This window comes from Pongo pygmaeus, chromosome 23, assembly GCF_028885625.2.
Source record: "Pongo pygmaeus isolate AG05252 chromosome 23, NHGRI_mPonPyg2-v2.0_pri, whole genome shotgun sequence".
In the NCBI taxonomy this organism is placed as follows: domain Eukaryota; kingdom Metazoa; phylum Chordata; class Mammalia; order Primates; family Hominidae; genus Pongo; species Pongo pygmaeus.
Genome location: NC_085931.1, coordinates 54,210,178 through 54,235,873, shown reverse-complemented (window position 1 = coordinate 54,235,873; position 25,696 = coordinate 54,210,178). Strand labels below are relative to the sequence as shown.

General features: G+C 55.0%; 1 protein-coding gene across 2 annotated transcripts in view; it reads left to right on the top strand.

The window, feature by feature from the left end:
* Window positions 1–25,696, top strand: part of SCUBE1 (signal peptide, CUB domain and EGF like domain containing 1) — a 147,508-nt gene that overhangs the window by 65,700 nt on the left and 56,112 nt on the right. The window contains exons 5-7 of one of the 2 annotated variants that reach the window (XM_063662988.1): window positions 13,505–13,630; window positions 18,014–18,130; window positions 20,769–20,858. In XM_063662988.1, the coding sequence (XP_063519058.1) occupies window positions 13,505–13,630; window positions 18,014–18,130; window positions 20,769–20,858 (333 nt within the window). The remainder of the gene's footprint in view (window positions 1–13,504; window positions 13,631–18,013; window positions 18,131–20,768; window positions 20,859–25,696) is intronic. The other variant, XM_054470024.2, reaches the window with a different exon arrangement.

The following is a 25,696-nucleotide window of genomic DNA, read 5'->3' as shown; positions in this document are numbered from 1 at the left end:
GGGGCTTCTTCCCTTCCTCCTCAGCCCCCGACCCTGGCTCCTCCTCGGCCTCAGCCCTCTCCTAGCTCTCCCCCAAGCTTCTTGAGTCTCCTTGCTGACCAGCAGTAGCCACTTCTCCAGCTCTGACCCCAGTACCAACTGTCCCGTAGACAGGGACCCCAGCTACAGCATTTCCACCTGCCCAAAACCAAACGCAGCATCTTCCCATCCTCCCAGACCTGTGCTTCCCAGCATGTCCCCCATCAGTAGGGCACCAGCGCTGGGGTGCTGCCTTGACCCTTCCCCTGTGTGGCTCCCACATCCTAGTGTGACCGGATCCCGCATCCGAGCTCTACTCACCTCCCAAACCCAGCCAGCTTCCTCTCCCCTGCTGCCCTGCCTTCTTCGAAGGCTGTGATTGCTAATTGGTGTCCCTACCTCTGCCTCATCCCCCTTCCCTCCTGCATCCTGCAGCCGGGGTGCTTTCTCCCCCGAGTTCCTCCATTGTCAGGCACTGCTGCCTTCCTGCCTCCCAAGGCCTCCCACAGTCCAGTTCCTCTCTCCTGGTTCCTCCCCATCTGCCTGCTGTTCTCCCTGTTACGGCACATGTGCCGTTTACTGATTACAACCTTGGTATGTGTCATCCTCTGCCTTTGCTGCCATTTCCCATTCCCCTCCCTTCCTGGAGAACTCTTAGTTATCCATCAAAACCCAGCGCACTTTCACCTCCTCTCTGAAGCTGTCTCTGACTCTTAGGCAGGCGCGCACGTCTTCCTCTTGACTTGCATTCATGTGTTTGAAATGGTTCAGCCCTCTACTGCAGGACCAGTCCATGAGCTCCCAAGAAGGGCAGGGATGTGTTTAAGTCATCCTTGTGTTTCTCGCGTCTCACACAGGGCAGGGTGCAGAGGAAAACATGCCGCATGGGAGTGTAGAGGGGATGAGACCATCTCATGAGGGACTCATGCCCGAAGTGTGTGCATCATCAGTTCACAAAGTGCCTTCACACTCCTCGTGCAGAGCAGTGTGCCCAGCCCGCCGCCCAGGAGAGGGACGCCCAGCGTGTCGTGGTTTGCTGGGTCCTGCATTGCTGTCCCACCTTGCTCCCTTCCGCAGCTGGTCAGCTTACAGGTCTGCCGGCTTCTCTCCACAAGGCCTCTCCAGCCCCAGTTAGTCTGTCAGAAGCACAGAGACCCCCAGCCTCACTCCCCAGGCCTCTGCGTGAGCTGGTTCCTGCTCCAGAACACCTTTCCCCTCCCACTGCCCAGCCTCGCCTCCTGTGCCCCCAGGGCACATCACAGAGTGCCCACACGTTTGTCTGTTGAGTGCAGCGACAAGTCAGCCGACTAAGTTTGAGTCGGTGGCGGGAATTGGCTTACGTCCCCAAAGTGGCTGTACCTGCCGATAATCCGAATGTACCTACTGTGGCCCGAGCCCATGAGCCCCTTTCGTCCTCAAAGGGCCATGAGAAGTACCCGCTGCCGCCCCTCATGCGCAGCTGAGGGAGGGGAAGTGAGCGCCACTGCTTGTGACGCAGCCGGGACTCCAGCCCCGGGCTGTGGCTCTGCAGCCCCTGCTCCACAGCATGTGGGTGGACAGTGGTGGAGAGTCACTGGCTGGGGCTCGGGGGCGCTGCTCACAGCCTTATAGATTCTCCTGTTTGTGTGTCCACAGTGCTCTTACCACCGTCTCCTTCTGGGTTCCCAGGGCTGCTGTGGGAACACTTTTGGGATGCTACCGCCTTGGCCCCCATGCCTGGGCGCCCTCCATCTCATCACCTGCTGGAAAGGAAAAACAGACCTTTTCCCTATTCATGGCAGGCCATGGCCCAGGCACCTGCCTGAGCTCTCTGGCAGAAGGAGCTAAGGGTGGCACTAGACATCCTGTCCATCCGCCATGGCTTCCTTTAGGGTCCCTGTGGAGGGCAGGGCAGGGTTGCCAGATAAAATACGGAGTGCCCATTTAAACTGGGATTTCAGATAAACAAGTCATTTTTTTTATTATAAGTATGACCCATGCAACTTTTGAACATACTTATACTCAGGAAGTATTGATTGACCATCTGAAATTCAGATTGAATGGGGCGTCCTGTATTTTTATTTGCTAAACCTGGCAACCTGAGGGAGGAAAGAAGGACACCTCCAGCCTCCCGGGCCTTGAAGGAGTAAAGCTCAGGAGGTGAGTGAGTCTCTTGACCAGGCCTTCTCTGGTGCAAGACCCCGGGTCCGTGGGGGCAGAAAAACTTGATTGTGGTGACACCTAGTGACCAGCCTGGGAAATTTCAGGAATCAAGGGAGAGGAAGGGGGAAGAAACCAGGCAGGGCAGGGACTCCAGGTGAGGAGCCAGCATGCAGGGGAGAGGGAGCGGGCCAGCCTTACAGAGCACCCCCTGCAGCTTGAGGGATCTGAGCTAGAGCCCATCACCTCTGTTACTGCCCTTGAACACTCTTACAAAAATAGTTTTAAGCTGGGCGTGGTGGCTCACACCTGTAATCCCAGCACTTTGGGAGGCCGAGGTGGGAGGATCACTTGAGCCCAGGAGTTCGAAACCAGCCTGGGCAACATGGTGAAACCTCATCTCTACAAAAAATACAAAAATTAGTCAGGTGTGGTAGCGTACACCTGTAGTCACAGCTACTCCAGAGGCTGAGGCAGGAGGATTGCTTGAGCCCTGGAGTTCAAGGCTGCAGTGAGCTGTGATTTGATTACACCACTGCACTCCAGCCTGGGTGGCAGAGCGAGACCCTGTCTCAAAAAAAAAAAAAAAAAAAAGAGGGTTTTAGTCTCCCCACTTTATAAATTAGGCAACAACAAGTTCTAAAACCACATGCCTTAGAAAGGGCTGGGATGGGGATGCAAATCAGAGCTGTTGAATCAACCTGCCCTGCCTCGGTGTTGCCCAGCCCATAGAGCTTTTTGTGGCTCTGCAAATGTTTCTTGGTCCTCCCAACTGTCAGAGACAGAACCACCTCCCATTTCACAGAGGCAGCTTTCTAGGGGTTCCCGGTGCCAGGACTGGTCAAGGCCCTGGGGTGGGGAGAGGGTGCTGAAGGGAGGCTGGCATCCATCCCGCTTTCTGAGAAGCATGCCAGGAGCCAATCACAGTCCCAGCTCTGTCTGTCTCTCCATCTGTGTACACAGTGCGTGCCTGCCAGTGAACCGCATGGCAGTGACTTGGTCTCAAACTGAGAATGAGCGTGTGGGGTTGGGCACCCTTCCTCCTCGGTCTCAGCCCAGGGCCTGCACACAGGTGGTGCTTAGCCAAGGTTTGTCAATTGAGGGAGTGAAGGAATGCGTGAGCTGAAAGGTCGAGGGCAGCAGTCCTTGTGAGCCACCTTTTGATGTGCCAGAAAGAGCGCTGAGCTTGACTGAAAGTGGGAGGCTGCATGTGAACTCTGCACTGACAGCTGCGTGACCAGGGCAAGTCACAGCCACGTGACCCAGGACAGTCACTGTCTCGTGGGCTTCAGCCTCCTCAGTGGAAATGGAGAGGCTTCACCTAGATGCTCTCCAAGGCCCCTTCCAGTTCTAGCTTTCCAGAAAACCAGTCCATTCTGATTTTTGCTTGCATGTAAACACAAAGCAGGACAATTTCTCTCGGAGCTGTGCCCCATGTCCGTGCCCAGTGAGCTCATCAACCAACCACCTTGCAGGTGTTTATTGGGCACCCATTCGGGCTTCACTGTGGTCCGGCCCCTAGGAGAGCAGATCAGGAGGAGGCACAGACAAGGAGCGGGCTGGTTGGTAGAAAGGCCTGCGCCTGCCTGGAATCCTGGGGCTGGAGACCAAGGAGGCACTCCCTAAATATTTGTGGAATGAAGGGGCACATAAGCACGCAAGCAGATGAACGTGGAAGGTGTTGGGAGCCAGATAGTACAAGATGTGGACTCTTGTGGCTGGAACAGCTGGGTGATGAGTGCTGAGCCAAGGCCTGTGCACACCCAGGACCACTAGTCCTCTGGGGCCTGGCAGGAGCCTTTGAACCCTGAAGGAGGGCCCAGGGTCGGTGTCAGAGTAGAAGGGACGGTGCTGCGAGCGTGTGGAGTGGGTGGGAAGGGGACCAGGGAGAGTGGGCCAGCCTCTTTGCTGGGTCACACACCCAGCTGGGACCCAGGGCTACAAGAGGCTCTGGGGGATAAATTCTTTCCCCTACATCCAATATGGCATATTGGCCAAAGCAGAGGGGGCAGTGAGAAGGATGACGAGAGGAGCAGAGTTCCCTTGAGGGGCTGTCCAGGCTGCCAAGTGGGTACCAGGGCTGATGAGGTGTGAGGTGAGCACTTAATGGAGGGGCTAGAACCCCTTTGGGCCTGCTAGTGGAGTGGCCACCAGGGCATCAGCTCGCTACTCCCTCACACAAGGTAGAAGACCTGGGGCGGCAAGTCTCTTGATCTCTCTAAGCCTCAGCATCCTCACCTGTCAGGTGAGTGCTGGTTGTACCTGGCACTTGGTCACTGAGATGTTCAATTAGGGAGGTTTGCAAAGAGCCCACTGTGGGGCCTGACACAGGGGAGCTCTGGGTAAGTAGAAGCTCACAGTCTTTGGTCACTTGCATTTCCCAGAGGGGACTACCCCTAGGGATGCTGCCTGGGGGTGGCTAGGCTCAGGGTCAGCTGGGGATCTAGTCTGGGGCCGCCAGCTGTTGGCGCCCAGCAGGCCTAGATTTGCCCCAGAGAATGTAATCTGGGGGCTACAGGGTGGGAGGCAGAGCCTTGTGTTTCTACTGAAGCCGAGGCTGCACAGTGAGAAGCGCTCAGTGTGCCATTCCAGGGGCAGATGCTGTCAGCATGTAATTAGGGGATCAAGGGGGAGCCAGAACGGCAGCCAGGTCTGGGCCTGCAGACAAGCATACCGCTGTTGTCTGAGAGTTGGCCCCTGTTCTGACACAGTCCAAATCCAGAGTAGCTGAGCCCAGGCCGCTCACCAGTGAGCTTGGGTTCATCAAACGGTTCCTTTGCGTTCACTGGGTGTTAGGCATTGTACAGGGGACGAGGGCAAAGAGGTTACTTAAGTGTGGGCCCTTTTGAGAATCCCCCATCTAGAGAGAGGGAGACAATGTGTAACAGCTACAATTAGTGTGGTGGGTGCTATGAGCAAGGAGGGGCAGGGGAGCCCTGGGCACGGCCCCAATCCAACCTAGGCACTTGTGGAAAGGGTGGAAACAAGGAGGGCTTCCTGGAAGAGGTGACACAGAAACAGCATCTCAAGTAACTAGCCAGAAGTTGCCATTCAGAGGAGGGCAAGAGCGTGTCCCAGGCAGAGGAAAGCACCTTCTCAAAGGCCTCAGGGTGGGAAGGGAGGAGGGGTTGTGCAGGGCGGCCGGCAGGCTGCCCCTCACCCAGGGCTCGAGGAAGGACGAGCAAGCTGGAGAGGAAGGTGGCAGGGGTCAGGGAGGACCTTCACTGCCATACTGAGAACTTTCAGTCTAACCCTTTGGGCACTGGGTGCAGAGGCATTGAAGAGTTTTTTTTTTTTTTTTTTTTTTTTGCTTGTTTTGCTTGTTTTGTTTACAGTAGGAAGACACAGTCAGATTTATGCACTAGAAAGTTCCCTCTGCAGCTGGAGAAGGGCAGGTCTTCAAGTCAGACAGACCCGGTTTCAGTTTTGCCTCTACCTGCCTCTCATGTTCTACTCAGTGACCACAGGCAAATCGCTCTACTTCTCTGAAGAGCTTCTGCTATGTAGGGATAAAGCAACTTACCTTGCAGGGCGATGTTGTAAAGGCTGCTCTGTCTCTGCCAGGCCTTGGCTTTGCAGGGTATGTTCCCGGCCCACGGGGGGCTCTCCATGGATCTGAGGAGACTGGCAGGGCAGGATCAGAATCAGCACCCTGAAGAAGCTGTCGTTGGAGATGGCCTTGGCAAGACAGTGTATTGCAGCTCCAGCTCTGTCTGCTGGGTTCAGCCCCCTCACCTTACCTCAGTCACTAACCTCTGTGTGCTCAGTGTTCTCATCTGTTAAGTGGACGTAACACAGGTTGAGCATCCTTTATCCAAAATGCTTGAGACCAGAAGTGTTTCCAGTGTTGGACTTTTTCACATTTGGGAACATTTGCAGATACCTAATGAAGTAGCTTGTGGACGGACCCAAGTCTAAAGATGGAACACAGTTGTTTTATATACTCCTTGTACACATAGCCTGAAGGCAATTTTACATGGCATTTCAATAATTTTGTGCATAAAACAAAGTTTGTTTGAAGTACTTATGTGTAGAATTCTCCACTGTGGCATCATGTCAATGCCCAAAAAGCTTTGGGTTTTAGAGCATTTAAGATTCTGGATTTTCGGATGAGGGATGCTCAGCCTGTGCCATAGCACACCCCGTCCTGAGCTTGTCTTGTCGGGGAATCGGTGAGGTAAGGAGTCTCTGATGTGTAGCAGGCCTGGGAGCTCCGATGAACGCGGGAGGCTACACTGTTGCCATCGTCATCTCTCCCACCAGCTCCGACCCTATAGCTGTTCTGCACCTCCCCCCTGGGCACCACCTTCCCCGGGTTTCCTTCACTGCCCCCCCTCCCTTCAACGTTGGTGGGAGCTCATGTTTGTTTTTCCCTGCATGGCTTGGACAGCTTGCAGAGTCGGGGTTGGGGAAGGCAGCCGCCACCTCCCCCTGCCACCCCCAAGGCTCCAGCCTCTTTCTTGGCTCCATAATTTTCTATTGATGAGGCGAAGGGAGGAAAATCCCTTCCTCCCAAGTTGAGGGGGAAGGGTGGAGCAAGGTGATTGTTCTTTTCTCCCCACTCTGCCGTTCCCAGCTTGCCGTCCCTTCCCATGTATTTAAGGGACGTGGATGCAGAAAATGATGTTATTGATGAAGTCGCCATAGCAACGACCCTCAGGAGGCACACATTCCAGCTTTGTTATCCGACCGTGGTGGTAAGAAAGGCCCCACTCCTAAGTACAAACACGCTGGGCCGTGCTGCCCTGCTTGAGATGCATCCGTGAACTTTGCATTGCAGAGGATGTGATGTGCGCACTGGCTCGGGGCCAGGCAGACCGTGCCATCGTTTCTCTCTGCGCACACTCTAGTGGAGTACCTAAGAATAATCAGAGGCCTTGGGGTAAGATAGGCCCCGGTGGGGAAGGGCTGCCAGGGCCTGTCAGAGTCCAGAGGAGATGGCGACCTGGGGGAGAGCCCATCGGGAGGAAGCACCGGCCACTTGGAGAAGAAGACACAGCCCGGGGCACGTCTTCCCCGACGCTGTCCCAACCTCCATCTGCTTGGCTGAAAGGTGGGCACGGTGATGCCTGCTCATCAGGCTTGTTGTGAGGATCCAAGTGAATGAAAGTATAGCCAGGGCCCAAGTTCATACATCACTTCTTCCAGAAAACTCAGAAGCAGCTCTTAAATGTGTCCAATCCAGCCCTCCTCCCAATCCCCATAACCACTGCCATTCCACCAGGCTTTGTCCCTTTCAGAGTGATAGCAACAGCCTCTCCACTGTCCTGGCCTGCAGTCCTGGCCCTCCAGCGCATCTTCCACACAACCTCCAGAGATCTTTCTGACACACAAGCGTGTCGCCCCCCTACTGACAACTCCCCTCTGGCTTCCTTCTGGCCAGGACAAAGTCCCACAACAGCCTATCTGCACCCTTAGCCAGCACCTCACTCATCCAGAGACTGGGGCTGCACATTTAGCACACTCTGGGAGGCAGGCGCTACTACTGTCCAACTCTACATAGGTGGAAACCGAGGTTCAGGGGTGAAGGGCTTGCCCAGGGTCACGCAGCAAGTGGCAGCCTGAATGTGGACCTGGCACTGTGGCAACAGAGCATCTGTCCTCTCCTTGCTCCCTGGCCCATCTTGGGCACCAAGGAGACGCTTGGTCTGAGTCTGCAGCGTATAATTGGATTTGGGTGGTCGAATCAGATTAGATTCGACCTGGCGGGCCGCCTGGCCTGACAGGCATCAGGCCTCTGCAGACCAGGATTTCTGGGAATGACTCTGAAGTTCTATCTCACTTCCCGTCAAGAAGGGGAGGCCAGCAGGGCTCTCTGCTGAACTTGCCTCTCCATGGTTCTCCCCATATCTAGGTCAAGGGAGCTGTCCTATGGCTCCCAAGAGCAGATGTGACAAATCCAGGAGCCACAGGAGGACGGAGTTTGAGCCGGGGCCCTTCTGTCCCTCAGGCTCACAGAAGCCTGCTCTGGGCCTGGGGCTTGGGGTTGGGCCTGAGTGGACTCAGCCCCTGCTCTGGAAGAGCTCACAGGCTGGCATCAGTGGACACAGCCTGCAGCTGCCGCTGGCTGCGTGGACCTGGCTGGCTCGGGGGAGCTGGAAGAGGCCTGGGGGAGTCCTTCCAAGCTCACGGCAGAGTGGGTAGAGTCGCAGACCCACAGAGTCCTTTCCCATCTGGAGCCCAGGCCCATCCCTGGAGCAGAAGGGCTTGGAACCAAGCACCTCGCATGCCTCAGGTTTCCCCTTTTCCCCTTCAAATCTCGACTTAGCCCTCATGGCCCCAGCTGACATCCAGAAATACCACCTGCAGGAGGGGATGAGTTGGCATTCCTTCCCGTTAGCTCACTGCCCTCAGACGGCCCCTCAGAAGGGCATGCCACCCGCTCTGCCTCTGAGGTTCAGAGGCACAGAGGATACCACAGGTGCTCCAGTGGGTGGGGCCAGTGCCCTATCCCTGCCCCAGCCTGCCACCCTGGTCCCTGTGTCACTGTTGCTTTATCTGTCTGGTGAGGAGCTAGAATGGGCCACCTTAGACCGTGCTAGTGCTGGGGTCTCTTCCTGTCCAGCATGCTGTGTTAAGTGAGGGGGAAGGGACTGTTCCACAGTGACCGCAGGACTTCTCAGAGCCTTTATCATGTGCTGCGAATTTCCCACATCAGGCATCCGAAGCGCTGTGTTTCTAGCACACACAGCTAGGGATGCCGCAAGAGCATTTTCAAAATTCCAGCCTTGCCTCCTAAAATAACAGACAACCGGCTTCATCTGTTCCGAAATAGGGGGCTTTATTTCTCTCTTCTTCCTTACTTGCTCCCTCCTCTCTCCCTTTCCATTCTCCCCTCTCTTTCCCCACTCATTCTTCCCTTTCCTTCTTTCACCCACTGTTTGCAGATCCCTAACCCTGTGCCAGGCCCTGTGCTGGGTACTTGTGATACTGAAAAGAATAAAGCTCAGGTCTCCCCAACTGGTTACCCACGGTTGGCAGGAAAGAGTGTGACGGAAGCAACTATTCCGATTTCCTACGAGGCAGAATGAAGCAAGGGCAGATAGGAGTGCTGTCGTAGCAGGCTTGCTCTACCGAGACCCTCCCTGTGTCTCCCTTGATATTGTTACCTCGTTTCAGCTTCCCAGCAACTCTCAGGGGCAAAGATTACTACATCCCCATTTCACAGCTGAGAAAATTACTACATCCCCATTTCACAGCTGAGAAAATTACTACATCCCCATTTCACAGCTGAGAAAACAGACATCTTGTGCTGCAGGGAGCTGAGGCTCCGTCCTCACCCTCAGGGCCTGCCAGTGACAGCTGTGGAAGGTCAAAAGAGGAGCCAGGGTATGTGCTTCGTGGAGGGGCTGCTCCGAGAGCTTCAGGGGACGCAGCATCTGAACTGGCCTTGGATTTCGCTGGGCTCTTAAGTCTGGAAACAGTGGCCAGTAACAGGCACCGTGTAGTTGCCCACTCCGCACCAGGTTCCCAATTCTGTTCCCCCCAGGAAATGTCTGCTCCCTATTAGCCATCTGGGTCCCACAGGTGTAGCCGAGTGACCCCAAGGTAGGAGAGCTTAGGCTGGGAGCCCAGTGGCCCAGGTTCCAGCCCTGCCGTATGTGCTGGGACATTCATTTCCCATCTCAGGGGCTCATTTTCTGTCTCTATAAGATAGACAGACAAGATGGGCTATAGGGAGGGGTCCAACCCTGACCTTCTGTGGTTCCGCCAGCCATGGAGCCTATCTGCTTGTGGCCTCCAGAAGCCAGTGTTGCCCGTGAGTGGAGGTGAAAGCAATGCAGCTGACAGAGGAGCTGATAAGCGCTTCGGAAGCCACAGTCAGCCCCCAGGCCAGGCAGTAGCAGCCATCCTTGCAGTGGTTGTAGGGTCATTTTGAAATGTGATAGTGATGCTCCCCCAACCACCCTTCTCGGGGAGGAGGTGTCCCAGAAGCACTCAAGCTGAGCAGACTCCAGCCTGACCACAGCCTCACCATGCAGCGGGTGAGCCTGGCTTGCGCGGGCCTGACTGCTGCATCTCAGGGCACCCTCCTTGTTCTGGAAAATATAGTTTTTAATACAAATATATGACTCGTGCTAACATGTAATACTTTTCTTTTTCTTTGAGATGGAGTCTCACTCTGTCACCCAGGCTGCAGTGCAATGGTGCAATCTCAGCTTACTGCAGCCTCCACCTCCTGAGTTCAAGCAATTCTTCTGCCTCAGCCTCCCAAGTAGCTGGGATTACAGGCATGTGCCACTACAACTGGCTAATGTTTGTATTTTTAGTAGAGACAGGGTTTTACCATGTTGGCCAGGCTAGTCTCGAACTCCTGACCTCAGGTGATCCCCCCGCCTCGCTCTCCCAAAGTGCTGGGATTACAGGCATGAGCCACCACACCCAGCCCACATGTAACAAGTTTTTTATCTTGTTTTTAAATAAGTTAATAAGTAAATATAAATTTATCTCTGTAGTATCTAGCCAGTCTTGATAGCTGTAACACATAAACACGTCCATCAAAGTGATTTGGGCTCCTTTATAATTGTCAGGAATGTAAAAAGGTCCTGAAGCCAGTCCCACTAACAATCACTGGCCCGTTGCAGAGCCAGTGGGGGCTCCCGTGCTGGGGATGCTGGGTGAGAGGCAGCGTGCAGGGGGCCTGCTGTGGGGTGTTGAGTGAGGATGGCTAATCACGGGACCTCAGCTCCACCTCAGGGTCTTTAGGTGGGAGATGAAGGGCTCCGCCCTCTTCCCCAAGTTGTTGAGAGGTACAGTAGAGACCTTTGAGACCAGCTGACTACAGATAGGGCCTGGGGCTCACCCTTCCCAGCTCTGCAATTCTGTTGCTTAGCGTCTTATTGACTGTGGGTTACTGCAGTCCATAGTCATGCTAGAGTACGTCCCCAAAGTGTCCTTCACCAAGAAAACAACAACATCTTGGCTCAGTGTTAAAGTCTTTAGAGTCTCAAGAAGAAAGATCACTTGATGGCAAGTCCACGACGAGGGAGAAAACTGAATGACCTCTAGAGCTTAATATTCCATTACCCAGGGCTCCGGCATGCATCAGCTCCCCAGTGACAAATGTGTGGTTGGTGATGATTAGCAAGGCTTCTTGTAAATTGTGATTCTTTGGCTGGGAATGGAAATTCAATCTCCCTTTCTTCATCATCTATAAGCCTGAGCCAAACAAGCGCCCTTGGGCTCCTCCCAGCTCAGGAAGAAAGCACAGATCTGCTTACAGCATTGATCTCCTGTGCCGGCCATGGGACAGACCTAGGAAATTCACATGGGTGGTGGCATGGGGAGACACGGGGAGTAGAAGGCGGGAGCCAGGAGGCTTTGCGGAACTGGTGTAGTTTGAGGCAGGCCTAGGATTTAGTTTATGGAAGATAGGAGAGGGTGTCCAGCCCAGGAGGAAGGAGCAGCAGGGGGAGATGGAGCACCCTCGGGGGCTGCCCAGCAGGCATTGTGGGATGGCCTACCGTGGAGTGTATACAGCTGCGAAGAAGCTGGAACAGCAGGGAGCCATGGAAGCCAAATGAACAGGGAGTGAGGGGGGCGACCCTGGACTCAGCCCACCACTGACAACAGCCATCAGTAACAGTCAGGGAGACGGCTTGCTGGCCACCATCCACTGGCCAAACCCTTACCAGGGCAGGAGGCTCCCAGAAGACCTGATGAGGGACTGAACATGTCTCAGTAGCCTGGGAAGGTTTCTCTACCGAGAGCCGCCTCTGGCCGCCTGGTCCAGCCAGGCCCCAGGGAGGAGCCACGCTGTCTCCAGACCTGCGGGAGAGACACCGGCCTCAGGAGCCAGTGCCCCCACAGACAGACCTCGTCTCTTATTGCCTGGCATTTCCTGTCTGTAACTGGATTTAATTTGCACAGCTCCTCCATGAGACATAGGTGATCCTGCCCGTTCTAAGATTAGGCTCAGAAAAGGGAAGCAGTTGTCTCCGAGGCCACAGCCAGAAAGGAAGCCAGATTCACACCTACATCTGCCTGACTTTACAACGACCTTTCTAAGAAAGGGACGTGCTATGGCTGGCTTGTCTCAGCTTGTGAGAGCCAACTGTGCACATTTGTTCCCAGCTCTACCCTCGGCGACATCTCCCTGGTACCTTGAAATTAGCCATGGCTGGCGTATTTATCCCACGTAAATTGGTAAATACTGCAAATCAGCCTCCACCCCTGCCGGCTGTTAAGCGTTGACCGCACGCCACTATCTGTGCAACTCAGGCACTGATGCTGTTTTGGAATCGAGCCAGCGAAAGGGTCTTTCCGTGTGAACTTGCAGCTTCTGTGCAGGACGGCGGCATGAAAGCGCTTTCCGTGCTAACTTGTTGCTTAGTTAGACTCTGCGTCATTCCAACAATTTGATTGATTAGTGAGAAAATCAAGGTGAGGAAATATGAGTCGCAAAATCAGGTGAAACCAGGAGTTACAGTGCTGGGCAAAATGCAGGCTTCCTCATTTCCATTTGTTTGTTTGATTTTTAACTTTAGACGTTTTTATCTTTATTACAACTAGCAGGGTGTTTGTGTTTTTAAATCTATTCTGTGTTGCTGCATACCCATATTTAAAGTGGACGGGGTCAGGATTGAGCCAGTCCTCCCTTGGAACAAGAGGCCGGTGTGTCCCAGGGGAAGGAGGTCGCCCAGTGCGTGTTCGCCGTCTGCAGCCTTCACTGCTGCTCCCCGAGCCATCTTCACTCCTGCCTGAGCTTCCTGTGGGTGGAGGTGGAAGGCAGGTCACAGAGCCGGTGGGTTGGCAGACAGAGGCTCTTCCCTTTCATCTGCCTTGGCCTCTTGATGGACTTGTGACCTACAACCTCTCACTTGACCCCTGACCTCATAAATTCTAGAAACGCCTCACAAATCACCAGGAAGATAAACATCAACTGAGGTCAACGGAAGGGGGTATGAGCCACTCCAGGCAGACAGGGAGGGGAGATCCAGTCTGCTGGGCGGGTGGGGGGTACCCTAGAACCATGGGTGGCTCAGGAGAGGGGAGCAAATCACCCTGACACAAAAGTAGTTCTACAGACCACGCCCCGCAATCTGACCTAGAGCAAGAGATTGGTCTCCGTGGGTCACCAGCTGCCATTTACGGTGCAACTCACAGAGCAAAGCCTGAATCTAGACCCAGGCACCGTGCCCTTGCTTTCTCCCTAAGGGATATCCATGTAGATGGCTGCTGCACACACGCATATGTGTGTGTGCGCACGTGCGTGTGTGTGCATGATACATGCAATGACAGCCCATTTGATTGTTACATATCATTGGCTATCCCCTTTCAGCCTGAAATTTTCTCTCTCCCTCTCTGCCTGGTCCCCAACCCGTCTCTTGTCTGTCTCTCTTCCCAGAGGGTATGAACTGCATGAACAAAGACCACGGCTGTGCCCACATCTGCCGGGAGACGCCCAAAGGTGGGGTGGCCTGCGACTGCAGGCCCGGCTTTGACCTTGCCCAAAACCAGAAGGACTGCACACGTAGGTAGAGGGAGACAGATGGGTCAAACGTCCCATGCGTCTCCTGCCATTGCTTTCTGGAGGGTCTGTCCAGTCTGCTGGACTTTGGCCAGGGAGGGTCCCCAGCCCCGTGGGGTGGAGAGAAGGGCAGGGCCTGTGGAAGGGGGCCTGATAGGGCATAAGGGACAAGGGTTGTAAACCCTAGCCTTGGGGTTTTCTGCACCAAGCACGACACCACCAGTGTAGCCCCAGGAGCTGGGCTGGATCTTATGGCAGCCCCTGAGCCTAAGCTCTCCAGCAGGAGTGGCGGGGCCGTGGCACAGAGGTCTATAAGACCAGGTTTCTCGATGGGCCTGGGAAGCCCCTGGTAATGAGTAGTACAAAGAAGGAAAAGAGTATAGTTCTGAAGTGGTCCCATTCCGGGCTTGCTGACCTTTTTTCTGGGACCAAAGATCAGAACTCTGCACACCTATAATCCCAGCTTCTTGGGAGGCAGAAGCCAGAGGATCACTCTAGCCCGACTTTGAGTCCAGCTTGGACAATACAGCAAGACCCCATCTCTAAAATAAAATGTAAAGATCAGAACTCACAATTTGACCCCTGCAAGGCTAACTGCAGATGGTGATACTCTGGGAGATCTGGGCTGAATGAGGCCTCTGGCCAAAGACACCATTTCAGGATCTGCTTGGTGGTCTGCCTACAGGGCCCACGTGTAGTCCAGCCTCTTAATGGGGTCACCCCATTCCCCAGTAGGGGTAGCAGCCAGGAAACCAAGTAGAACGATGGCTGAACTCAGAAGCTTGGGAGCCAGTGCATCCTCCCCACAGCTACGTGGGGAGATGGTGGGATGGGCCTCTCCTCGTGGGAGATGAGGGCACTAGGGATACCCAAAGCGATGTCATATTTGCCCTTTTTTACAAAGAGCCAAAGAAGACTGCTGGAAGCACTTTCCATCTCTGGCAAGAGACAAGTGCCTCATATCAAGCCCACTTTCTAATGCAGAAAAATGTTAGGTAGAAGTGTCCAGTTCCAACTCCCAGTAGAGAAGGTGGTCCTCACCCGAGCTGTGGAAATGAGAGACTGAGGCTTCTCTGCTGTCATAAAGAAAATGACCGTTCTTCCACCCGTCATTCTATGGAGAGGACAGCTGGCCCTTGTTGGTCCATCATCCACAGTCACTGATCCTCTCAGTTGTCATCAGCTCTCCTGTGGGTGCCTTGCCACACCTTTCCCAACTCCTGGTCTCCTAGAACAGTCACCAAGGCCCTGGGGACCCACGTGCACCAGATGTGATTCATCCATTCTCCAAAGTGAAGGTGCTTCCTTCTGTCCCAGGTATGGTCCAAGAGGCGGACCACCTTTCTCTGTGTTCCTGGCTCTTTCTTGTGGGGTGGCCAAGATAAGCCTGTATACTGTCACCCAGGGCAGGACCAAACAGGGGCAGTCTCGATTAGAAGTGCCAGCCTCCAGCCCCAGGGCTCCATCCAGGCCCCCTCTCCACACCAGATGGATTCCTTTAGCTGCAGAGAAGTCTTCTGCCCCCGGTCACCTCAGAACAGATATGCTGACTCCAGTTTTCCCAGTCCCCCGTGTTGTGTGATCTGAGTTTCCTCACGAGAAAGGTCAAGGTCAAAAATTCATGGCGTCAACAGGCTTGTGGATAACCCTGGCCAGAAGGACAGTGCATTCCCTTAGGCAGAAGACAGGCCGAGGGCCTGCTCCAACGGGGCCCTGAGCCCAGTGCCAGGGAGAGGCTGCAGGTGGCCTGGCTGTGGGCGGCTTGCTCCCTGACCCCGCAGTACGTCTGAGACAAGCACTACAAGGAGGAGTTTGCTCAGAGAGCATCTTCTGAGCGCCAGCCTGGTGCGAGAGGTCAGGGACTAGGCAGGGCCCTGTGAGCAGCTAGGACACCCCCCGCAACCCTCACCCCAGCTGCCCCCGCCAGGGAAGGGTTCAACCCTTGCCTGGAATATGTGCTGGCTTAAGAAACAGCAGTCCCACCCTCTCCGTGGGTGGCTGAATACCACCAAGGTATGGAGAGCCTGATGTGATTTCCGGGGCCTGAGGCCTCCCGTGAAGGGCCTGCACAGGCAGCTGCCCAGCGAGCCCAGCTTTGGCTGCTTCTGTGAGGTTAATGAGACAAGCTTGGTGAGAAGTTAACTCTGAGGCATTCGCTCTAGTCCTTGAAGTCACTTGCGTTCCAGGAAATTCCAGATCTCAAGCTGGGTTGGGGGCTGAGGCCTGGCTTAGCCGACCAGCCTCTGTGGCTCTGGAGGACTGCAGGGCTCTGAACCAAGCTGTCATCCGTCCAGAGCCCAGGACCCACTCCAGGGCCAGAGCCAGAGGAGGTTTTCTCCATCCTTCTGTCCATCTCACCAGAGCTTGAGCTCAGACATCTCTGTGTACAAGCTGTAGACTCTCCAGTACTCGAAGGCTCAACGTTTGGGGGTCTATGAGACGCACAAATGACTGTGGAGGGAACAAGGGTCCCTGAGCCTGGATCCCCTTCGAGTTGCCTCAGGCAGGCCTCCATCCTCATTAGAGTCACTTTTGGGGCACAGCCTGCCTCCAGGAGCCTGGAGCTCAAGAAGAACTGCCTTCTCCCCAGCTGCACCCCTGCCCACTCTGAAACGGGAATCTCCTGGGTCCTAGAAAGACACACGACGTCCAGCCCAAAGTGGGTTCCACCTGGGTCTCTCCCCATTGCCTGAGATCTGCGCAGAGCTGCAGCCTCCCGGAACCCCTGGCTTCCCTGGGTTCCTTCCTGGCCATTGAGACGAGCTGTTGAGAGATGAAAGCTGAGCTGTCATCCAGGGTGCCAGCTCCACCCTGGAGAAGAGTCACTCCTGAGGAGAAGAGGCTGGAGGGCTTTGTGCTTGAAGCCCAGTTGTGTTTCTGGAAGCATTTTTCAGGTCCCTGAAATTTCCCCCTAGAAGTCAGCTCCCTCCTCTGGATGGTCCTCAGCTCCCTGTGGAAGAAGGAGCAGCCTCTTAGAGCCTCTGGTTGCAGAGGACAGCATCTGAGGCACTGAGCAGACACCTGTCCCCATATCAAGCCATTTTCTTGACATCCTCCTCGCCCGCTGTGGAGACGGTATGTGTCCAAGCCTGAGGTGCCCCATCACTCAGGACAGGTGGGCGGGAAGGCTCTGCGTCGGTCTCTGTGAAAGGAGGAGTGCCGAGAAGTCAGTTCTGAAACGTTTGAGATCCTTCTCTGGGAGTTGCCACCAATTGACTTCCCTCTGGTACCAGCTGTGCTCAGGGGTCAACCGAATAGAACATCATTCATTCAAACTCTCAGGATTTGGGATTTTTGCCCCCTCTAACCATAGTTGGTCTGAGATTTATTTTTGCATATTTGATCATTAGGATTTTGCCAAATAAATTAGAGTGTAGCTTGAATTCTGGACAGATGGCTAAAGTATCCAAGAACACGCCCCTACTGAAGCCCTGGTGCACATTTGCGTTCGGATGATGGGCGTGAAGCTGTCTCGCCAGCATCACAAGGCAGGGGCCCTACACCCCCTGGGGAGCACTTGGGTCACCTTGCTCCCCTCTAGTGCTCTCTCTCACCCTGGAAACAGACCATGTGTTTAAATAAACTTGAATTTGTAGTTTTTTCTACTTCAGACTCCTTTTTGTTCTGCCCCCTTTTCAGCCAACCCAGGTTGCTGATGTTGTGAAACATCTTGGGATTCTGGGCTGAAAGGCACCAGATCCTCCAGGCCACAGGCATTGAAAACAATGTAACGTGGTTATTATTTAGGTGATTTTCAAAACCGTACCTCAGATGACATTAATTTGCCTAAGTCTGTCTGTTGGGACATTGCCGAGCTCCCGGAGGATTAGGGCTTTGAGGGGACAGAGTTTGAGGTGGCCCCTAGGACTCTGAGGGGGGACCTCTGTGGAGACATCCACACACCCCAAGACAGGCAGAGGAAGGAAAGCTCTGCCAGAACTAAGGAAATGAGGGTCACCTGGAACCACGGGCCACCATGTCCCTCCCCCGACAGCTTGACAAGTATGTCTTGGCATTGACAAACATTTGCCCCATCAAGACAGGTGGCTGTAAAGTGTCCTGCAGCCTGGGAAGGATGAAGCTGTCTTCATCTACCACGGTCTGAGCGCATCAGCTCTGTGCCTGCTCCGATCAAAGCCCAGACGACCCCAAGTCCATTCTGTCCCACCCCAGTTCAGCTCTAGGGAGTGAGTGACTCCAGGGTCCCTGGAGGGGCTGAAGTGCAGGGAAATGCATCCCCATTGCCCGGCAAGCCTCATGACCCTACCCACTGATGCCCTTAGGCCTCAGTTTCCCCATACCCTGAAGGCAGCAGCCAACACCGACAAACTAACCGTTTTTGTTGTTCTGTTTATACACACGTGTGTACACTTTGGGCCTAACTAGTAACCTGTAACTATGGAAACGGAGGCTGCCAGCACAGCTGTGAGGACACAGACACAGGCCCCATGTGTGGTTGCCACCAGAAGTACGCCCTCCACTCAGACGGTCGCACGTGCATCGGTAAGTAGGCACCTCTGCCGCACACCACCCTTGCACCTCCCGCCCCCCACCCCCCATGAGTGCACCAGCAGGGCCAGCACCCTGCCACGTCCGGGTTCCCCAGAAGGAAGCTTCAGGGAAACAAGGAAAGGCAAGCCCATGGCAATGGTGGGGATGGCCGGCGCCCCTGGGGAGGCTTTCTGGGGAGACTTCTCTGGGGCCTGCAGCCCCCCAGGACCAGGCTCTTCTGCTTTGTGTTCCCTGGCGACGCCTAACGTGGGCTCCCTAGCAGCAGGGGTTCTGCACGTCCTCGTCCTGGAAGTGAGGGGTGGCCCCAGGCAGGGGGTGTGTGGGGAGAAGGGAGGTGTACACACCTAAGACCTTCTGTTCCAGAAGCATAGGTGTTTCCTCCCCTAATATGGAAAACAGCCAGATTCAGGTAACTGCACACAGCCAGCTTAGCCATGGGAGCTGCCCACAGCCGTCTGGAGAACTAAGAGGTTTCCTCAGAACTTTGCTTTGAGTGGTCATTGTCTAAACTCCAGGGGAGATGGGCAGTGTGGGCCCTGCGTGGGTGTGGTGTTTTCACTGCTGGTCTCTCCGAGCTGCTGGGCCCCTGCTGGCCTCTCTCCCCAACCTGAAGTCCGCTCTTCCCGCCGCTGCCCCAGCCCGTCTCTCACCTGTCACATGGAGTCTTGATCTGAGTCTCCGTCACCTCCTTCCTCCTGGTCCCTATTTCCAAGGGGAAGCTTGAATATTTGTGATTATTTCATGCCATAATCACTAGTAGGTTTTTTTCTCCCACTTAAAAATAGCAGCAGATTTTTTAACTGAGAAAGGGTGGAGTTTCAAAGTTGGTGCCGGAGTTCAGCCCTTCTGTGCAGGCAAACTTTAGAAACCCAACGCAAGTCAGTTATTTTTTTTTAAGCCCCCATTTCTTATTGTCAATCTGGAAGATACTTCTTGAGGGAGACTCAGGGGACAGGACAGGGTTGGTCGGCAGACAGAAGCCCATGAGGCCAGGATGTGCCCCCGCTCTGTCCCCCAGGACGCTGCTCCCTTGGGTCTCAGGGAGCAGGGCCCGGGCGGGCACCAGGCTGTCACCTCTGTAGTCCAGGGCTGTCATCACGGGTTCTGCTGCCTGCGGTGGCCCTCCCTTCCTCTGTGTGGTCTCTTCTTTCAGACAACCATTTTTTATTTCATTTTTATCTCATTTCTCTTGCTTTTCTGGTGATGGTCCCTGATTGCCTGTCTTGTCTGATAACTGACGTTCATTAATTATTTTCAGAGCCAAAAGCCAAACCAAATCAACCAACCAATTAAAAAAGAATTAAAAGCCAAACCCGGTCTCAGACCAGTGTCTCTATTGCAGCCTGATCCCATCTAGAACCTCCTCTCCTCCGGCCTCTCTCCCTCCACTGTCCTGCCTGGGGCTCTCCCGGGCCACCCAGCCTCCCTCCTGTCTCGTCTGCTCGAGGTCTTCCGCAGGGTTTGCCACCTCTGTTGGAGCCAGCTCTGTGGCCGCGGGGGCAGTGCAAACGGCTGCCGGGCCAGACACACCCAGCCTTTGTCTAACACATCTTGTCTTGTCCACCTGAATCATCCTTTCTTGCTTTTTTCTTTTTCGATGTCTACTGCATGTGAAGGCCCCTGCTTGGATCTCCTTTCTAAATTAACTTCCCCAGCCCCACCTTCCCTCCCCTCTCGTTAGAAATCACCTACCTTACCCAGCCTCTGCTGCTGCGACTTCTACTCCCGGCCAGGAAGAGATGCCTTCACCTGCCTTCGCCCACTGTTCATCCGTGTCCCCCTTGGGAACGAATGTCTCCACATATTTCCCTCTGAGCAAAGAAAGTCAACCCAGCTAACCTCACCTGCCCCTCCACAGGAAGCCTCTTGGCATAGCCAGGATGCTCCTAGCCCGCTCGGGGCCGCTTCTCCTCCGCATGCTCCTAAAATAAGTGATCCCTCTTTGCATCCCCTTGTTGAGCACTTGAATGTTTAGCCCTAGTCCTCTATAGACAAGCAGGCAACCAGCGCTGCCCAAATCGATCCCGTGGTTTTTCTGTGTCTGTTCTATTGGATCCATTATGTGTGTGCGTGTGTGTGTCCTATGTTTTGTTCTTAATTTTGCATGAGTGTTGACACCCCTTCATGTCCCTGTGACAGAGCCTCTGCTGTCTCAGTGCATCCATCACCGGACCTTGTGGCCCTGTCCCCTTGTCCTGTGCCTTGTCCTGTGCCTGCCTCTCCAGCCTGAGCCACTGGGGTCTGTAATCACTTGTGTCTCCGTAAAGCACCATGGTGGTGCTTTCTGCTTCTGTAACTCTCTGCGGACGAGTCCCGTCTGCCCTGACCTCAGCCTCCTTCTGTTTGCTTGCCCATGGGCCCTGAGTCCCCTCTGTGTCCCAGGTCACTTTGTGGTCATTCCTCCTTTCCTGCACGTCCCCCCGCCCCCGCCCTCGCTGCCTCTCTGCTTTGCCCTGAACACCCCCACCTTGGAGGTTCCTGGGATTAGCCCCTTGGCGAGGATGCCAAGCTGGCCGGCGTGTTGTGTTGGCTTTGCGTGCGCCACGCCAAGAGGCTGACTGTCTTGGGCCGCGGGAAGTGGGCTGTCATTAACCACTGGCTCCGTGTTTGTCCCTTACTTGTGTTTTAGAGAAGGATGAGGCTGCAATTGAGCGCTCTCAGTTCAATGCCACGTCAGTAGCTGATGTGGACAAGCGGGTGAAACGGCGGCTACTCATGGGTAACACTTTTCTTCCACTTCCTTTGTCGTACTTGCACTTGTGTGTGTGTGTGCACATGTGTGTCTCGGGTGTGCGCTGGCATGTGGACATGGGCGTGTGTGTGCTGTGTGTGGGTGTGACGTGTGCGTGTGGGGGCATATGTCTGTTGTGGGGTGTGCCCACGTGTGTGCAGTCCTGCGTGTCGTGTGAGTGCGGGGGGCTCCACTCCAGATGTGAACTCACTTTTTCCTTTTTAAAGTTTTTATCCTCCATCAAACACGTTTGTTCTTTGTTTGTGTGTCTGTAGCAAAGAACCCAGGGCTAGTATCCACTGGCCTGTGCGTGTAAGGAGACGTGTGTCATAAAGCTCCCCGACTTGCGTAAACACCCACATTCACAGTTAGGATTCCCAGGATCAGCAAAGCAGTGCTGAGACTCAGCCACAAAAGAGGGCATTTGAGTAGACGGGTCAGGGCAGGAGAGTCCTTACCCATCTCCTCTCCTGGGAGGGAAGCTACCGGCCAGGACCTCCAGGACCTCTCAGGGAAAAAGCCACCTCCTTCTCAGAGGCTGCTCAAGGTGTCTTGGGAGGCCTGCTGGCAGGGCTGATCAGGGACCGATGTGAGGAGAACGAGAAGGAAGAGGAGAAATCACTGCTCTTGGACAGAGCTCAGTGTGCACAGTGGAAAGCAGACTTCCTCATCTACTCATTCTTCTCTATCAGTCAGTTCTGCTGTTTTGCTGGCCTCCGGGCTTTGCCAGCTGCCCAGGACCTCCTTAGCATAGCTGTGGTCGCCTAGGGTTGTCACAACCTTCTTCATGGTTCTCAGATAGCTCACACCAGTGTTTGCAGCTCTGAGGTCAGGTAGTGCGGTCTCCATTTCTCCGAGGAAGAGGCTAAGGTTCGCTGGGGTGCCCTGGCTTGCCCAAGGTCCCACACCACCCTACAGGGCTTAGCTCTACCCAGAAGTCCTGACCGTGTGGGCTGTCTCAAGCATCAGGGTTGCAGGGCCACGTGAAGGTCAGAGCCTAAAGGTCCCAGAGAAGTGGCTTTGTTTCATGGCCCTCATGCGGACCTCAGGGGGACCCAGGCATCTAGAGAGGAAGCAGGAGGAGGTCCAGGGGCCACGGGGGATATGGCCTTGTGTGCTGCTGAGGAAGCTTCAGGCCTGCCCACTCCTTAGGGGCTTCGAGGAGCTCATGGGTCTGGCTGACGGTGCTCTATGAACCCTAAGTCCATGCTAGACAGGACAGGTGCGGCCTCTTTCTCAGATGAGAAGAGTAAGGGCCCGAGAGGTCAGAGCATTCACCTCTGGTCACACAGGCCGACAGGGCAAGCTCAGGCTGGAAGCTAGTTCTCCGCAAATTCTCTGAACAGGTCTGTCTTGTTGACTTGGGCAGTCCGGGTTGGCCTGGGAAGAGCTGAAGATGGCAGATTGGGTTGGCTTTGAGCCTCCAGCCTCAGCCCCAGCCAACAGGTATGACCACTGCCCTCCAGGCAGGCATGAGTCAGTGCTATGGACTTTCTGGAAGGGTGGCTGGAGGCAGGTGGAGGGAGCCCCGGAGTTGTCAGTGTTCTGAGGCTACTCTAAGGTCTCAGGGGGCCCAGGGCCCTCGGTCTCACTTACGAGAAGCGGGCAATACTGTCTGAGGCCAGAGCTCCAGAGCCAGGCAGGACCAGGAGCTGGGCCCCTCAGGTAGCCCGCGACCTTCCCAGGAAGAGGATGAGTGGTGGAAGAGGGGCCGTGCTGAGTTGGCATCACGTAAATGGGTGGTGCAGGGGTGGGAAGGAGGGCCTCTGTGCTTGCATTCAACAATGAGAGTCAGTGGATAAAGGCCCAGAACCAGACCCCGGAGCGGGATCAGGAGGTGTGGAGGGAGGCCCTGAGAATGCAGGTAGCCTCAGCCTGGGTTTGGGAGGCAGACTGAAGGAACACATCAAGGAGATCTCTGTGCCAGGCATCTGGGTGGGGACCCTCTCCTGCACCCCCACCTCTATGATTATCAGACTCCTCCCATACCACCCCTTAGAGCTTGTCCTGCCCCAGACAGAAGAGACTTCTCCTCCGGTTTCCTCCAACATGAAGCAAAGGGAGAGCCAATAGCCAAGTCCTCACCCCCTGAACTAGGAACCAGACCCGGGCTTCTGAGAAGGGTCAGTCCAGGGGCCTCAAGTCTAGAGCACAAGTGAGCCCCTCTCTCACGAGCTCATCATTCTTAGCACCATCTCCTCTAAGAACAGCCTGTGGGGTAAAGACATAGGATCCTGCTGGACTTCAGGCCCTAACCAGTAGCTCCTGATGAGGTGTGGCTGCCCCCACGTTGTATTAATGGAGGCAAGGTATGGAGAGTAAGGGAGGTGACCGTTCCCATCCTGCCCCCACGTTGTATTAATAGAGGCAAGGTATGGAGTTAGGTAAGGGAGGTGACCGTTCCCATCCTGCCCCCACATTGTATTAATAGAGGCAAGGTATGGAGTTAGGTAAGGGAGGTGACAGTTCCCATCCTGCCCCCACGTTGTATAATAGAGGCAAGGTATGGAGAGTAAGGGAGGTGACCGTTCCCATCCTGCCCCCACGTTATATTAATAGAGGCAAGGTATGGAGAGTAAAGGAGGTGACCGTTCCCATCCTGCCCCCACGTTGTATTAATAGAGGCAAGGTATGGAGAGTAAAGGAGGTGACCGTTCCCATCCTGCCCCATGCTGGTCAGGCGCACTGAAGCATCACATTCAGAGCCAGTCCCTACATGGGGAGAGCAGCCCAGATGGTGAGGGGCTCAGAACTGGGTCATCCTCATATGTTCATGCTACCAGGATTGCTGGCCTATGGGAGGGATCACAAGCAGTTCGTCCCAGTAGATCCTGAGCCTGTGGGCAGCCTGAGCCCCTTTTGGGGTTCCGGGAGGGGAGAAGCGTAGGACAGGCACAGGCAGAAGGAGCCAGCAGTAGATGAGAAAAGTGAGACACTGAGGAGTTTCACAGCAAGGTCAGACCCTGGACCACGTGGCTCCAGAGTCGGTGCCCTTGACTGCAGCTCTGGCCAGCTCCTCACGAGAGCGGCTCAGATGCTCAGATCCCCAGATCCCCGTCCCCTGGCAGAACCTGCAAGCCAAAGTGGCCATCTCTTAGAAACCATGAAGGGGAGGACACTGCGGCTCAGAGGGGCTAAGGGTTCCAGCCGTGCAGCTGGGCAGGACAGAGCCGGGATTCTGGCTCCAGTGAGGGAGGGGAGTGCCCTCAGTGGGAGGCGCAGCTGTTAAGTCTAGAATGTGGCCGGAGAGAGAGAATACCTCCAGCACGGCAGCCTGGGCCACTGGGTTCTCAGCTGCACCCAGCAATTGCTTTTTGTAATAGTCACCCCAGTCCCTGAGCACAGGTGAAGAACAGAGTAAGTACGTTTACTTTAAAGAGGCCCCAAAACGTGTAACCAATTGTAGACTCCCATTATAATCAGTTAAAATTGGGTTTGCAGGTTAAAGTGATAAATTTCAATTATCTGGGAGACTTACATGAAACATCTGAGGACCCAGCGTGGGGTGCAGCATGGCAGCTTACCTCAGGCCCCGGGACCCTGCTTGCGGCAAGGCTGATGGGGTGCCGCGCGCCACGCTGGTCAGCTCCAGGTCTTCAATCAAGCCCCCCTCCCTGGAGCATGCTTAGGATAGCTGGAGCATTCCGCTCCTCTTGCTGCTGCTAACAGATGCCCACAATCTCAGTTGCTTAAGACAACGCACATTTATTATCTTCTGTAGGTCAGAAATTTGACCTGGGGCTCACTGGGCTAAATTCAAGATGTCAGCAGGGCTGTTTCCTTCTGGAGGCCCCAGGGGCGCATCCCCTTCCTTGCCTTTCCAGCTTCTAGAGCTGCCCACGTTGCTTGTCCCGCGGTCCCTTCTCCACCTTCAGAGCCAGCAGCCTGACCCGCCCCAGTCCACACAGCTCTGTTTCTGACCCACCTCTGCCGCCTCCCTCGGTTACTCTCAAGGACCCCTGTGATCACGTTGGGCCCCTCCAGATAATCCAGGATAATTTCCCATCTCATGGTCCTTCAGCACATCTGCAGAATCCCTTCTGCCAGGTAGGGTCACAGTTTCTGGGGATTAGGATGTGGGCATTTTAAGGGGGCATTATTCTGCCTAAAACAGATAGTTCTACTTGGGCTGAAGGGACCCTCCGTTAGGGCAGAGCCCACACCTGCCCTTTTCACTGGCTGAGCCCCAGGACCACGAGCCTCCTCTGAAACCAGTCCTGAAGGTGTGGGATGCACCCCACCCCCTTCATGGAGGCTCCGCTGGCTGCCCCAGCTGTGGGCACCCACTCTTCCTCAGGCAGCCTTGGGGGTGTATCTTCAGCCCATTCCTTCTGCCCCGGCTCTCTCGCCTCACCAGTACCGCTCAACCCCTCTAGAGTTTACAAGGGACTTTCCAGGCAGCTTTCCAGTGAGTCTCCCCCACAGCCCTGGGAGGCAGCTGTCCCCACTTCACAGATGAAGACCCTGAGGCCCTGAGAAGGGAGGCCACATAGCCAATGAGTAAAGCCTGGGCCAAAGTCCCAGCCCTGTGGACTCCCAAGTCCAGGGCCCCAAGTTAGGAGCAGAACAGGCCTGAGGGATGCGGCTCTGCAGGCCCAGTAGCATTTCTGGCTGTGATGTTCCTCCTGTGGGCACGACATCAGCAGAACTCACAGCCAGCCCATTTCAAGGGTCCCACCACGCCCATGAGAGCAGTGGGGCCTGAGCTGCAGGCTAGGGACCCCAATCTGAGTCGACCCTCAGCCCGAGCTCCCTCTGGGCCTTGCACTCTGCCCCGTGTTTACCTCAACCTCACAGCCACCCTGAGAGCAGTGTGAGTGTTTTAG